This window comes from Notothenia coriiceps, unplaced genomic scaffold (genome assembly GCF_000735185.1).
Source record: "Notothenia coriiceps isolate Sejong01 unplaced genomic scaffold, NC01 NC01_scaffold00037244, whole genome shotgun sequence".
Taxonomy (NCBI): domain Eukaryota; kingdom Metazoa; phylum Chordata; class Actinopteri; order Perciformes; family Nototheniidae; genus Notothenia; species Notothenia coriiceps.
Window position 1 is genome coordinate 575,352 of NW_011369945.1, and position 13,483 is coordinate 588,834.

General features: G+C 39.6%; 2 protein-coding genes across 5 annotated transcripts in view; both read right to left on the reverse strand.

The window, feature by feature from the left end:
* The window catches only part of fermt2 (FERM domain containing kindlin 2), a 50,796-nt gene extending 42,289 nt beyond the window's left edge, over positions 1-8,507 (reverse strand). Inside the window, exons 1-2 of one of the 4 annotated variants that reach the window (XM_010793153.1) lie at positions 8,241-8,507; positions 6,522-6,679 (exon numbers count right to left, since the gene is read on the reverse strand). In XM_010793153.1, the coding sequence (XP_010791455.1) occupies positions 6,522-6,678 (157 nt within the window). In that variant the 5' untranslated portion in view covers position 6,679; positions 8,241-8,507. The remainder of the gene's footprint in view (positions 1-6,521; positions 6,680-8,240) is intronic. The other 3 variants (XM_010793154.1, XM_010793156.1, XM_010793157.1) reach the window with 3 other exon arrangements.
* The window catches only part of LOC104965166 (gamma-aminobutyric acid receptor subunit beta-1-like), a 417,189-nt gene that overhangs the window by 154,094 nt on the left and 249,612 nt on the right, over positions 1-13,483 (reverse strand). The window lies entirely within an intron of this gene.

The window sequence follows — 13,483 nt, forward strand, 5'->3', positions numbered from 1 at the left end:
GATGCCCATGTGGGCTCAGATGAACATGAAGCTCCCAAGGCTCTGAGGAGAACCAAAATATTTAAGTACCGCCTGTGAATACTTCAGGCTGCCAACCACAATTGTTTCCCGGTTGAATATTTGTAAATAAATCCACAAGGGCACTCAAACAAATTGGCTGATTTATTCATTAAAGAACAGACTACTCTGATAATCAATGAATCCCTTCCAAGTACAAATACAAAAATGATTCTAGGTACAGCCATTAAATTGTGAAATTGATGCCTTTTCCCCTTTTATTTGATCATGCATTGTATATTTAGTGTTTGACTGTTGGCAAGGCAACATAATCAACCTGAATGCTTAGTTTTTTTAAATGTTCTTTTTCAGACAAATGCACCTGCTGTCGAGCAAATAAGAAAAGAAAGGGGTTCGACTTGACAATTAGCTACCATGTTATTCATATATAAACTATAGCAGTAAATAATTTAAAAAGAATTGTGCTCCGTCATAATTACTTGAATAAAGCCTCATGCCCTAGTTACACCTCTCTATCTTTTTCTCTGTAAAAAGGGAGAGAGCAGCCTGTGAGGCGGTAACAGGTTTAATTGAATGAAATGTGGTCTGAGAACCACGACAAAACCTCCATATCGGTTTACTCTATTCACGCACAGGTGTGTGGTGTTACAACAACAATGTGCCGCTCTAACATTTCCTTCCAGTTGATCTACTGCCTCTACAGGAAGGTGAGAGGGACAAAAAGCAACAGGCTTCAGATTCCCAGAGGAACCATGAAAGGCTGTTCAGCTGCATGTTTGAGATTCCAAACATAACTAATTAGATCATCCTTAACAAGCACAGCAGTCCTTCCATGGCCGTAAACAAAGAATGATCATATAACAATTGAGATATTTAATACGGCCAATTGAGTTGAAAAGTGGATTTTGTTCAAATGAATGCATCGTGTGATATTTGGAACATTAAGCCGCTGATACTGTTTCCACATCACCTTTCATCAAGAGACTTCACCAAACCTAACAGCTGTCAAAGTCACGTTTCTTTAGGTTGAGTTTATCACTCTTATCGGAAACCTTTTCTTGTGCGATCTTGTTGCATTGTTGGAGGAGCTTGGGTCAGAAGAATTACATTGCCATTTCCACACTATAGCTTTGTGCATATGACAATAAAAGCCTTTGAATCTTTAATAAATAGCCCATGTTTACTAAAGCTTGTTTGTCTCCTGGTAATTTAAGCCCTCTATCATATAAGGAGAGCATTAGTCAAGGACTGCTGAGTCATTTTTCCCAATTCACAGGGTAGCACATGATTTACTCTTCATTCAATCATTCATTCCTCTCTGCACTGCCAAGCGTAAATTGACAAGAGTTAATAATAACAACTTTTGTTTTACAAATCGTTATACTTTGTGTGTCCTATTAATAGTAATCTATATATGGAAAACATGAGTATGTATACAATAGGCCAGATGTGTGAGCACATGCCTAAGTCTGAGCACAATCACTGTAGCATCTTGCTGGTGAAACAGGAAAGCTCTGGCCTGGGCAGGACCGCTACTTAGGCTAACTACTTCCTGTCAGGGAGATTAGAGAGCAGGATGATCCCACAGGCTGCCAGGCCGTTTCTCACTTCGTAACGCCAGACGTTTAGGATGGCTCCACCATCGCATTCAATAAGTCTCATTACACATAGTAATATATCTGAACCGGTGTCAAGGCAAGCCGATACGAGGAGAGGGAGAGTGGTTATAGCCATCTCTCAAAGAAACCTCCCACTCTCCTGGTGTGCAATATCGAATGTAAAGACATATTCACAGCTTTAATCATCAGGAGAGATATGACTATGGTATCCAAACACTTCATCTCACCCTTCTCAGGACCCCTTATTTCCCCTTACCCTAACACAATCCTCAAAAAAAAACGAGAGGGCAGAATGCAAGGAAGGCACATGGGAGAAGGAGCACAAAAAAAGCCCAGAGGAAGTTCAGCATCCTGTGTTAAATCACGTCTGTTTCCTAATGAAACCTGCAGCCCATTGTCAAACCGAAGCCATCTCCCTCTGGTCATCACAGCCTGCATTCTCACAGAAAGGACACACAACTCAAACAGCTGAGCAACTAAAAGATTACAAGTTGTTCACACTTCTAAGTCAATTCTAATGGAACTGTATAATCCAAATAGAGGGGGAGATTACTTTCTAGTGAATGAGGGATGATGACATTTCCCCAATTCCCTATTGATGTGAATGTAGGTCACGGCATATACAAAACACACATTTTCTTTGACACCCGGGAAGTTTGCTGGCTCAGCAGCCGGAAAAAAACTGCAGGCCTCTCACTGGAAACAACCACAGAACTATCGGAGTCACACTACACCAATTAGTTTGTTCAAGTTCTATTTATGGAACTTTGAATACTCAGTGTACATGAACCATTAGAAAGTGAACAATGTGTGCTTCAATGGGTTCTTTTCTTCTCTCGAAGCCTTGCTACGTGGCTGGAGGAGTGGGTGGTGTCAGAAGTCAAGAAGTGGATGCCAATACTTTTAAAAAAAGTAAGATGATATAATACAAATATTTTCCACAGAATATATTTAGATGAAAAAGAAAGGGAGTTACAGAGGGGGGGGGAACAGAAAGAAGGAAAATAGAGAGTTGACAGAGGGAGAGGGAGGAGGATGAAGAAGGCAGAAGAGAATCTAGCAATGACGGCAGCGACCAGAGAACAACATGCCAAACTCCGGGAGTCATTTCCTGTTTCATCGAAGACTTTTATGGAATTCTAGCAGCATGGCTAACGTCACAACGAGAAGGAAAGCCAGAGGGAGGGAGAAAAAGCTCACTCCCTTCTTCCCTCCCATTTTCTTCTCCTTCGAATCCTCTACCCTCAGCTGTCTTTAGTGAGGCTAAGCAGAGCAAATGCAACTGCTAACATCTAAGTACATCTAACATTCTTACAAATCATTTGCTAGCTACTCAAGCTGCTCGTTCCAATACTTTCTTTTGCAAGAGTTTGCATTACAAAGCTTAAATGTGTCTTTCTTTTATAACAGCAAGCTTAACTGTCTGACTCGAGAGACAAGGAAGAACCATTATCACAAGAAAATAGCCTTTCCACCTCAAGCCTGTGCAAAACAGCAATGCATTTGTGTAAAACATTGATAGCTTAAGCACTTACTGTACGTTTTTAAGGGTTGAAAGCAATGTATCTTGGGAACAATCCCTTTAAATCCAATACATATGCCGCCTGCTAATGTTGTTTGTGAGATGTTTGTTTTCCTCTCTAAATTGCAATATTAGCTTTTAGAGAGGAGAGTTCCACTTTTGGAGAACATCGACAAGTCGGGGAAAGCAGCGGTGATGGTAAGCAAGGGGGGGGATGAAAGGATTTGTAGTGGGGGGGACCAGGGGGTGGTGAATCAGCTGGCTTTAAATACTGCTGTCCTGGAGGGCTGCAGGGGAAATGGAAGCAGCGTTTTGAAACTGTGATCAATAGCTAAGTGCCTTCCTGGCATTTGTCTATTTAATCCATTATCGAAGGCCATTTGAGCCATGTGGCGTAAGACCCTCTGCTCACAGGGGGTGATAGATGGATGCAGGATACATGTGAGCGAGACGCACCCCCGCAATCCTGCTCACGTGTGGAATAACCCCGCACAAATACTACTAATGAGAACACTGGCCATCATACAGAAGATAGCTGACGTGACATTTTTGCATTACAAATGTTTGCGGTGAAAAATAAACCAGAGCAGGACGGTCAGCAATTAGAGAATCACAAGATGTTCTTTATTTTGGATTGTCAGAGAGAGAGAGAGAGAGAGAGAGAGAGAGAGAGAGAGAGAGAGAGAGACATGATGTCATGCACAATGTCACTGATGGGTTTACCTGAGCAGGTGAGATTCAGGCAGTAGTTAGAGGAATATGATTCTGCACACTCCCTCAGAGCACATCCAGACTCAACACAGTCAGAGCTGATCCNTGCTCGATTATGGCAAAAATCATAATCTCAATTATTTGGGTCAATAATTGATATCACGATTATTAAAAAAAGATTACCCATTGACTTTGAAAACATCAATTTATTGGAGAAAAAAAAAAATGTGAACAGTATGTTTTCAACAGTTGATTACACTGAACTTTAAGTATAATTCAACTGAAAAACCAATAAAAAAAAAAGAATTTGAAAAAAAAACAAAAAAAGTAATAATAATAATAAAAACGTTGTTTTCGTAATCGTTGCAAGCCATAATCATAATTGCGATTAAAATAGGATTAATTGAGCAGCCCTACTTTCAATGTAAGTGTGATGCAATAGCTGCCAAAGTGATGTCCTATCTACGAGTCAGGCTAGGCGTATGTGCATGTTCACATGTACAGTGTCTATGTTTAACCACCACATCCAAGCAATCATCAAATCCAAAAGCGGGTATGTGGCAGCACTTCAGAGGTGTTCAGTGCAGCACTGACGTAGGTTGGTGACAAAGGAAAGACCTGAAGATCTTTCCCACAGACGGGTGTCACAGAATAACATTTTGCTTACTAATTCCTTGATTTCATTACATATTAACTTGCACAGATTGTTTAATCTCCCTCCAGATCCACTCAAATTTAAGAAACTTTTTAAATCAAGAACATGTACAAACTGCCCCAAATGATCATTAAGACAATGTATATGTTCATGGATACCAAAGCGTAGCTACATTGCCTGTTCCAAACATAAATAGTACTCAGTTTCCTGCAGTGTGTGGCCATGTGGAAAACCATGTGGTTGGCAGGTTAATGATTACAATGGAAAACAACCTGTTGACCCAGGGTAGGAGGGAGATAGCAGCCAAATGTCCCCAAACTCACTTTGTGAAACCAGTCGAGGAGTACAAATAGACCGAAACACTAATAGCAGTGTATTTTCAGTGATACTGAAAGAGGGTATATTACCTTTAAGCAAACTACAGTAAGCTTTTTTAACTGCAGTAATGGTTGTAATAGTAGGATAATATGAAGGGGATGTTTGAGAAAAGTAACCACAGCTGGAAAGATGGTACTTTTGTTATAAGACAGTCGAACAACCATGCAAATCCACCTTCTTTTATTTTACAGGCTCACCATCAACCAATAACCAACCAAATCAAAAGTCAACAAATCAAAACTATTGTCAACTCTAGAGCTCAAGGTCTTCAACCACCAGTATCCTGAACAGATAAAAATAGGACAGTGAAATAGCTATATCCTTTAAAAAAAAAAAAGACAGAATATCTATTACAATAACAATTCATGACAACGTTTTGCCACTGTTATGCCTCATTTATCCAACTTTTAAGACACAAATAGCCACCATTTAAAGACCTTCCCCACACTACACTTCAGAAAGCTGTCACATTGAGTAAGGTCATACTACCCTTCACCCAGACCTTGACAAAAAGTGCAAACACAACTCAAACAACGGATAATGCCGGGACTTGAGTGGCGGAACAATGAATTCATGTCGTCCCACACGGAGCAGCCACACTGCACTCGCCTAGCATAGATGCTGCTTAGAACAGACGACCACAGAGAACAAAGACCTCAATTATGCGGAGCTCTAACAGGGGAGCTAAAAATGGGACCATGGGCAGGGAGTAAAAAACCTTGGAGCGCTGCAGGAATGCTGAGCGTTCGAGCCCCATCAACACACAACACACTGTCACTCCCAAACCCTGCTGCCACCAGCACTGAACTTTCTCCAGCCGGCATGAAACAGGGCAGTGTTCAAGTGTCTGGAACAGAGGACTCTTATGCTTACTTACACCCAAACTTGTGCGTGACTGCAGTTACAGAACAGTGCATGATACAGCTGGGGGAGGAAAGCTGTGTATGGTTTCTTTATACCTTGGGTTACTGACCCATATATACAGCGGGGTGACAAAGAGGAATATTAACCCATGAAAGGCACGTTCACTATCTTGAAAGAGGCGTTTGAACTTCATGCAACAAAAGGTCAAAGACAGATACATCTCCATACACTATGCAAAAATACCCAGCACAATAAGATTTTTTTTTCAAACAAAAAGTTCAGTTTTATCTACAAATACAATAGTGTAGCTTGTTCCCAGCTTCAGATTTCATCTCAGAGTTATTGGCAGAAAGCATACGTTTAAGTTCCCAGTCTTGTTGGAAAATGTCAGTTTTTAACTTTGGACAGTGTTGAGAAACAATTTGTACGCTTGCATAGAACATTAGGGTTCACTAAGTAGAATCTCAATTCTCCGAATGGCAACTATTTTTAAAAGAGGAGGTATTTATTGCCCAACAAATAAGGAGGCAGCCATAGACGCAAGCAGAGGTTTCGCTTTGGCATGTTGGTACAGGGTCAGAGGAGAAAAGAAAGGGCGTTCAGAACCACCAACAATATACACTCTGGATTACTGTCATTTTATCATATGTCAAATGGAGTCAATGAAACTAAGCTTAAGCCTGTTGATTACACTTTAGAAAAACTGCTTTGGAAAGCCACAGTAAACTGCCCTGCATGACAGCAGCGTGCATACCTAGTTTCTCCACGAGTTTGAGCATGACTCCGCCGATGTGGATTTCCCCAGTCACCCTCAGCGACACGTCCCTCTTGAGGTCGGTGACATGCATCTTCAGTTCCCACGTCCCGTCGGCGTAGTGGCCATCGGGCATCCGGATCCCGTCCAGCGCCATCCTGCCAAACAAACCCACAGTAAGCAAGGGAGAAGATCCAGCTAAGGTTCTCTCACACTGGAGGGAAAATAAACCTTTTGACCCTTTGGAGAGGAATAAATCTGGTGCAAAGCCCATGCATAAAAAGGTCTTGAGAAATAACCTCTCCCTGCTAGATATGTTCAAACATACAAGACTGATATTTCTGAGTATGTGCACTTGTGCAGTAGCATGTTATTGCATTGGATTGGCCATCACCTGGACCTTCTTTGCCATTAAATTATCGTTAACTCGGAACAGCAACAAAACTTTCCAACACTATGACAGGGTCTAAGGGTGGACAAAATGTGTATACCATTGGAGATTTTGACATACCATAATATTATAGCATGATAGCCAATTTTTTTAAAAGGGGGCCTCCAGTGATATCTAGCTTGGCACTACTCATCCATTAACAACAGTTTTATTAAGTCTGGAAAAAGTTTCCCTGATGAAGTCATAGTGATGTCATCAGGGTTTCTGTACAGTCTGTCATCTTGAACTGGGATTACAGATGTATAATAAAAAGCCTACGATACACACCCGAAATTGGAATTGGAAGAATGTAAGCATTTCTCAGACAAAGTACAAAAATAAAAATGGTAGGCTATTGTTAATAGAGTCATTGTTTCATCAAAATTATAACATTTCTCGATTTGTCATAATGCAAAACATTGGATTTAAGAAACAGACATTTTCCTCTTAATACCTTTTTAAATAAAGTGTTTCAATTGCTTTTAAGTTGATATAGATACAAATCAGAATATTACATTTGCATATACTGTGATAGAGGCTTTCATATAACCCTCCTCTAACAGGGTTCATCTTCATTTTGAGCACTTTAACTTTCTATAGTTCAGTAAACCATTGAATACTTACTAGAATACTTATATTTATACACACTTCATCAATTATCTTCTCCCAACGTTAGAATAAGAAAAGCTACAATGATAGCAGGTATTTTAGCTCACTCATTTGAGCCTACAGGATGAATTAGAAAGTGATGAAGGTGAACAAATCATCACTGAGATCAGACTCGCCCTGTTGTATGAAGTCACTGCCAGAAAGTAACATTATAGCATATCTGTCATTCTTTGATGTGAGGTTGTCCAGTAGAGAGTGGCCTGGCGATCAAAACAGCCGTCTAATCGATGAACACCGCAGAACAAAGGCTAAAGACCCGTGGCTACAAGTTCAATAAGGACCTTTAGCAGCTATTATCCCCGCAAAAGTGGCGGTTCACCTGTTAAAAATAACGGTAAAGGCTCTCTCAAATAGCAGAGGGTAATTATGTAAGCACAGTCTGTAGCCTACCACAGCTCCGCGGCTACATGCACACTTACTGAGTCAGTTAGGCTGGTTTTAAGGCAGTAAGTTAAGTAGAAAGTGTGTTTTAACGCGGACAAAGTGCTAACATTAGCAAAATAGTTGTTACTTGAAGCGCAGTAGTGTAACATAAGCGGTAAACCACGTCAACGAAAAGACATATTTCATAGCGGCAACGAGCAGAGCTTTGAGGACGAACATTAAATCTGGGCACTCACCTTCACAAAGACGGAAAAAAGACACTAAAACAGTCGACTAAAAGGTGCAAAACAAGTTCCCCCTCTTTAAATCATGTATGGAGGGTTTTTAAGACAATAAAAACAGAAAGAATCCCCGAAGAAGTCGCTGGAGAAGTGAAGTATCCCAAACAGTTTTCCTGCAGGCTTCGGCTTAATGGAGTCCAGCCGTCCCTCTTTCCCCCTCCCTCTTTCCAGCAGCGGATAACGTCACTGCTCCAATCCCACTTTTCCTTTCATACTGGGAGCTGTCCTGGTCGCCTACTGGCCCCCTGTCACCTCACACACACACACACACACACACACACACACACACACACACACACACACACACACACACACACACACACACACACACACACACACTCAGGAATTGTCCCGTGAGTGTGTAATATGGGATACTTCTCCCTTTTTTACCTGTTTTGTTCACACTTTGTAGAAATACAAGTCATGATTATTTTGACCATCAGTTTGGTCTGATATTCACCTTTTACACATTAATAACAGTCAATCAAAATCTGACACTATGTTCCCCTTCAGTAATCTAATTCACAGGGGGAAAAAATCATGTGAATTGATTTACTATTTCTTTGTGTCATTTAAATGCACTTTCCTGTTCCTGTACTTCACTTGTAAGGGTTGGAACTATTAAAGAAAGGAACCATTCATATTTCATAATTGAACTGAAAATTAAATATGTATCTTTAATATGTGAATATTCTTCCCCTTAACTGGTGTTATAGGCTACAGGTGCTGGCAAGTAATACTAAACAATATTTCACTTTTGACATATAATAATGGCATACTTTTGAAACTATCTGCCAAAAATCAAGTATTCATGTGAGTTTTAGTATCAATATCACACAAAGAGTGCCTTTCAAAAATGAAAATAAAATAAATATCAGCAATACAGTATGTTAATGTGAACAGAATAAGTCAGGTTTGTGTTTGTATTTTGTTTTTATTACAGATTATGTCAAACTGCAGCCCTCTGCAGTACAAAATTCAACGCTGCGTGGATAATGGGCATGCAGTGAAGACCTCAAGCTGCCTTTTATGGCAATAATGCTGCTGAGCCTGCAGCAGCATCCAGGGACCTTTGGGTCTTTAGCCCAGGGAGTAACAGCACAACACAAGGCATGTTGACTTTGTCCCTTTAAGAGTTTTAATAACTTAAACGTTTCTCCAAGGTCTCTCTTTAAGTGTTTCACAATGTTGGTTTCCAGTAGGGACTCATTTATTGAAACTAAAAGCCGCAGTGGAAGACTGTGAAGTGTAGAAATAAGCCAAGGCATACAGATATCTGCTTTATTCCTGACACATTACATTAAGCAGCATTAAGTAGCTGGCCCATGTGGAGGTCTGTCAAACTACTTAACAAACTCTTTCGGTTAAGGTAAAGAAATATGTTCCTAATTCATTATTTAATCTAATACAAATGTTTATTCTGGAGCGAAACAAGAACATACAACAGCAGAAAGATATGAGAAAATTGAAAGATAGAAGGTACATTAGTATACTCTATTGTAAATAAAGTTACTTCCCCTGATATCAGTTTATTTGTGTCCTGCATAATATCACTTTCACACAAGGTGAGTCATCATAGTCTATCAGGAAGTTATTACATTACTGAAATGTTATAAGAGTTTATTTTGATTTGCTACTAGACTTTAGACACCTAAAACCATCTGCAGCAGTCTCCCAAATATAGCCCTGTTACTATGAGAATATAATCTTGTGCAGGTCAACATCACATGTTAAATGTTTCTTTTCCCTATGCACCAAATTAAAAAGAGTAACGTCATCATGGGGATCATTGCAAAAGAATACAATAGCATATCATCAGTGTTCTATATAGCTTTCCTAAAAAGCCAAATGCACCACACTGAAGATAATATCATCTGCAGGTTGTTGCTCTCGTCTAAACAGCAGCAGATGAATAATGGAGTTTTATGAGTGCATTCAAACAAATGATCAGCTGGGGATTGAGCGTAAAGAAAGGCTCCTGTCTCATTTCTTTCCAAAGGACAATGCACACTCCAGCGCACGCTCTCCAAGTGTTCTGCAGTGAACACTCATGAATCATCATCGTTTCTGGCTCGGCGTCCCGGTGAACTCGCTCAGCTCCAGCCCTGAAGCTCAGGAATCTGGGTCTTCAGACCCCGGTCTGCATCAAAGCGATTTACAACGTCTCTCCCTGCAGCTCGGACCCCCTCGTCAGTGTCTGGCAGCAGACCCATTGCCTTTTATAGGCTGTGTTTTAATTGCAGAGTAAACATTTGAGTCAGTCCGATGCAGAGCAGGGGAGTCAGATGGAGAGGAGAGATGGCTTGGCTGATGTGGATGAGGAGGTGAGGACGAGGAAGGAGAGGAAGGAGAGGCAGGGGATGTGAGGGGAGGGCTTCAAAAAGTTTACTCTCCGCATCAGTTGGGGGGAAAACAAAGGTTTATAAGCATTTGGATGTAGTTAATGATAAAAGTATCTTGACTTAGACATGTTTAATTTACAGATCGAGATTTATATATTACATTTGGTTTCTTATATTTAATTTTGTATGTATATGCTTTTCTTATTCCTGAATTGTATTTACATCATGATGCCTCTTGTTCTTTTTTTATTATGGATATAGTGTTGCATTGTTGAAGGTCAGGAGTCTGAGACTTAGAATTGCCAAATATTGCCCTTTAGCTATTGTGCACAAATCAATATAGCCTTTAAATCTTTAAAATTATATTTCCCGTAGAAAAAACTTTTTGTTTATTTTATGCCAAAGCAACATTTTCATCCTACCAACCTAAAGATTTAATTTATTTAGCCACAAAATCAATATTGAGACCATTAACAACAGATGAAATAGCTCAATTATTTAAGGGCAATACATTGAAGTAGGAAAGGAGAAGGGTCGCTGGACAACAGATGGTCAATGGCGGTCTTTGTTCCAGTATTACCTATAGATGACTGACCTCTTCTGGCCAAACTCAGAACAGCAGGGCCACATGCATTATTTATGAGAATCATATCTGCTAAACAGTCCCATCTGCGAGCCTTGACTTTGCAGATGTTTCTAAACGGCATTAACCCATGTGGAAGCCAGGACTGCTCGTGAAATACAAAGCAGCCTATTCACGATCAGTCAGCTTTGTTACTCACACCAGGGGTCGCCTTGGAAAGAATCTGATCTGAGTTTCAGGCCAACAAACAGCTCTATTGTCCGTCTGGAAATGAGTAACCAGACCATCTTCCTCTGGTGATTCTGACTTCCTCCTCCTACGCAAAATGTTTTCTGAGCTATCATCTGTAGGATATAACAGATTGAGAAGAAGAAGTCTTTGTATCCAAAAAAGGAATGCTTTAATAAAAGGAAATAAATACAGTGCTTTGGATGGCAGTTAGAATCCATTACAGGCATGGGTTATTGCACAGCTCTAAGGAAAGACAAAAACACTTTCAGGACATCCGTTCAAAGTTAGAGCAACAGTTTTACCTGACACACATTTAAAACATTTCAGTCAGATTACCAACAAGAAATTCCAATGTGTTTTTTTCTCTTTCACTCCCACTGAGTGTTTACATATGGTGCAGGCCCTTTCTTCTTTATCTCTGAACATTTTAAAGACAACACATCTGTGACACTTTTCATTTTTGTACTTAATAATGGCTTCAAACAGGTGTCAACAGCAGTGTTGAATCGACAAAACATGTAACAGTAGACATTTCCCTGATGCTTGGTGCCTTTAACAAGAAAATCAAATGCTGTGAACATTCAAAATGCTGCATTAAATGCTCATTGTCAATGTACCTCAAAAATAGCTTTTTCCTAATGCTTGGATGCTTTTTCTTTTTGCAAGTAGTGTGAACAAAGTTAAAAATCTGTGCTTGATTCAGAAATTGCTAGAATGTGCAAAGTTCAAAAACATCTTTGAAACACTGACAGGAACATTGTCGTCATTTTTTTCGATGGCCAGTCCACAATCTGACCTACAGATACAGAGGCAACAATAGAAATGTTATTGTTTTTTTTTTTACCTGTCTAAGGTCTCCAAGGTGATCGAAGCCTATTGTCAGAGTAACATGTTAACATCGCTTTCTGCAACCACTGCTGCAATGTAACACATGCTGAGGAAAAAATAAACATCAACGACAGGCTGTTTTTCTACATAATTTCTGTGCAATTCATTAAATATAGAAACACTTCCATCTCGCTCTCCCTTCTTTGTCTCTACTTCCATACTACTTCTCTGTCACTGATCTGGTCACGAGAGGCAGCCTGGTTTCAGTCAGTAGGCCTTTGCATAAATAACAGACATTAAAAACCAACAAATAAAATGCCATTCAATGGTGGACCAGTCAGCCCTTGATCGTGTGGAACAGTAAATCAGCAGCTTGCACCATAGCAAATTAAACATTTGAGAGACAATAATCAAGTCTGTCACATACCACTAATTCCAATCTGAGTGTTATTCCATTTCTTCATCCATTGAAAATGTCCAATAAATGATTTAATTACAAGACCATTAACAATCATGAGTTGTTTTCTACTTATTAAAGAATGCAATGCAGTTTCTTAGATGTGTGTTGGCACTGTCTTCTTTTTCCAGCATCCAATAACTATTAACATGACACCATGCAAAGTAAGTATGTTTTTTAACTTCGGCATGATCATTATCGGGCGTGTTTTTCAAAAGGACCACATTCGACAGATCCAACATTAATGGGGACATTTTTTTTCAAAGCTGCTCTGACAAACCTAAGGCAAGAGTCACGATAAGTAGCAAAAGTCGTTTTTAGAAAACCAAAAGTTTCCAGTCGTCCACATTTTATATTTTCTTGAATTACATTTTGTATCGTCAGTTAGTGAATGACAAACATTTTTAGGCTAAATAAATCCTTCTCTCACACAAATAAAAGGACGAACTGACAAATCCATTGATGAAGAGTAATGTGTAGATTGATCAAGAAAAAGGCAAAATTAACTTTTGTTTGTAATTCATCACAAAAGCCTTGAGCTAAAATACAAGTTATTTTTACTCTAGGCCAGTTTTCATTGAGTATGCCTAACAGTTCCTAACGCCAAGCGGCTAACACACTAGACACGTAATGTTATTTGGCCTTAAGTCTATTTTGATGAGAGCCTGAAAATGACTAGGAAAAATATTTATTTTTTACAAAAAAATACATCTAGTGCCACTGGATTTAAATATAAAGATATACCTCTGACTTTTCT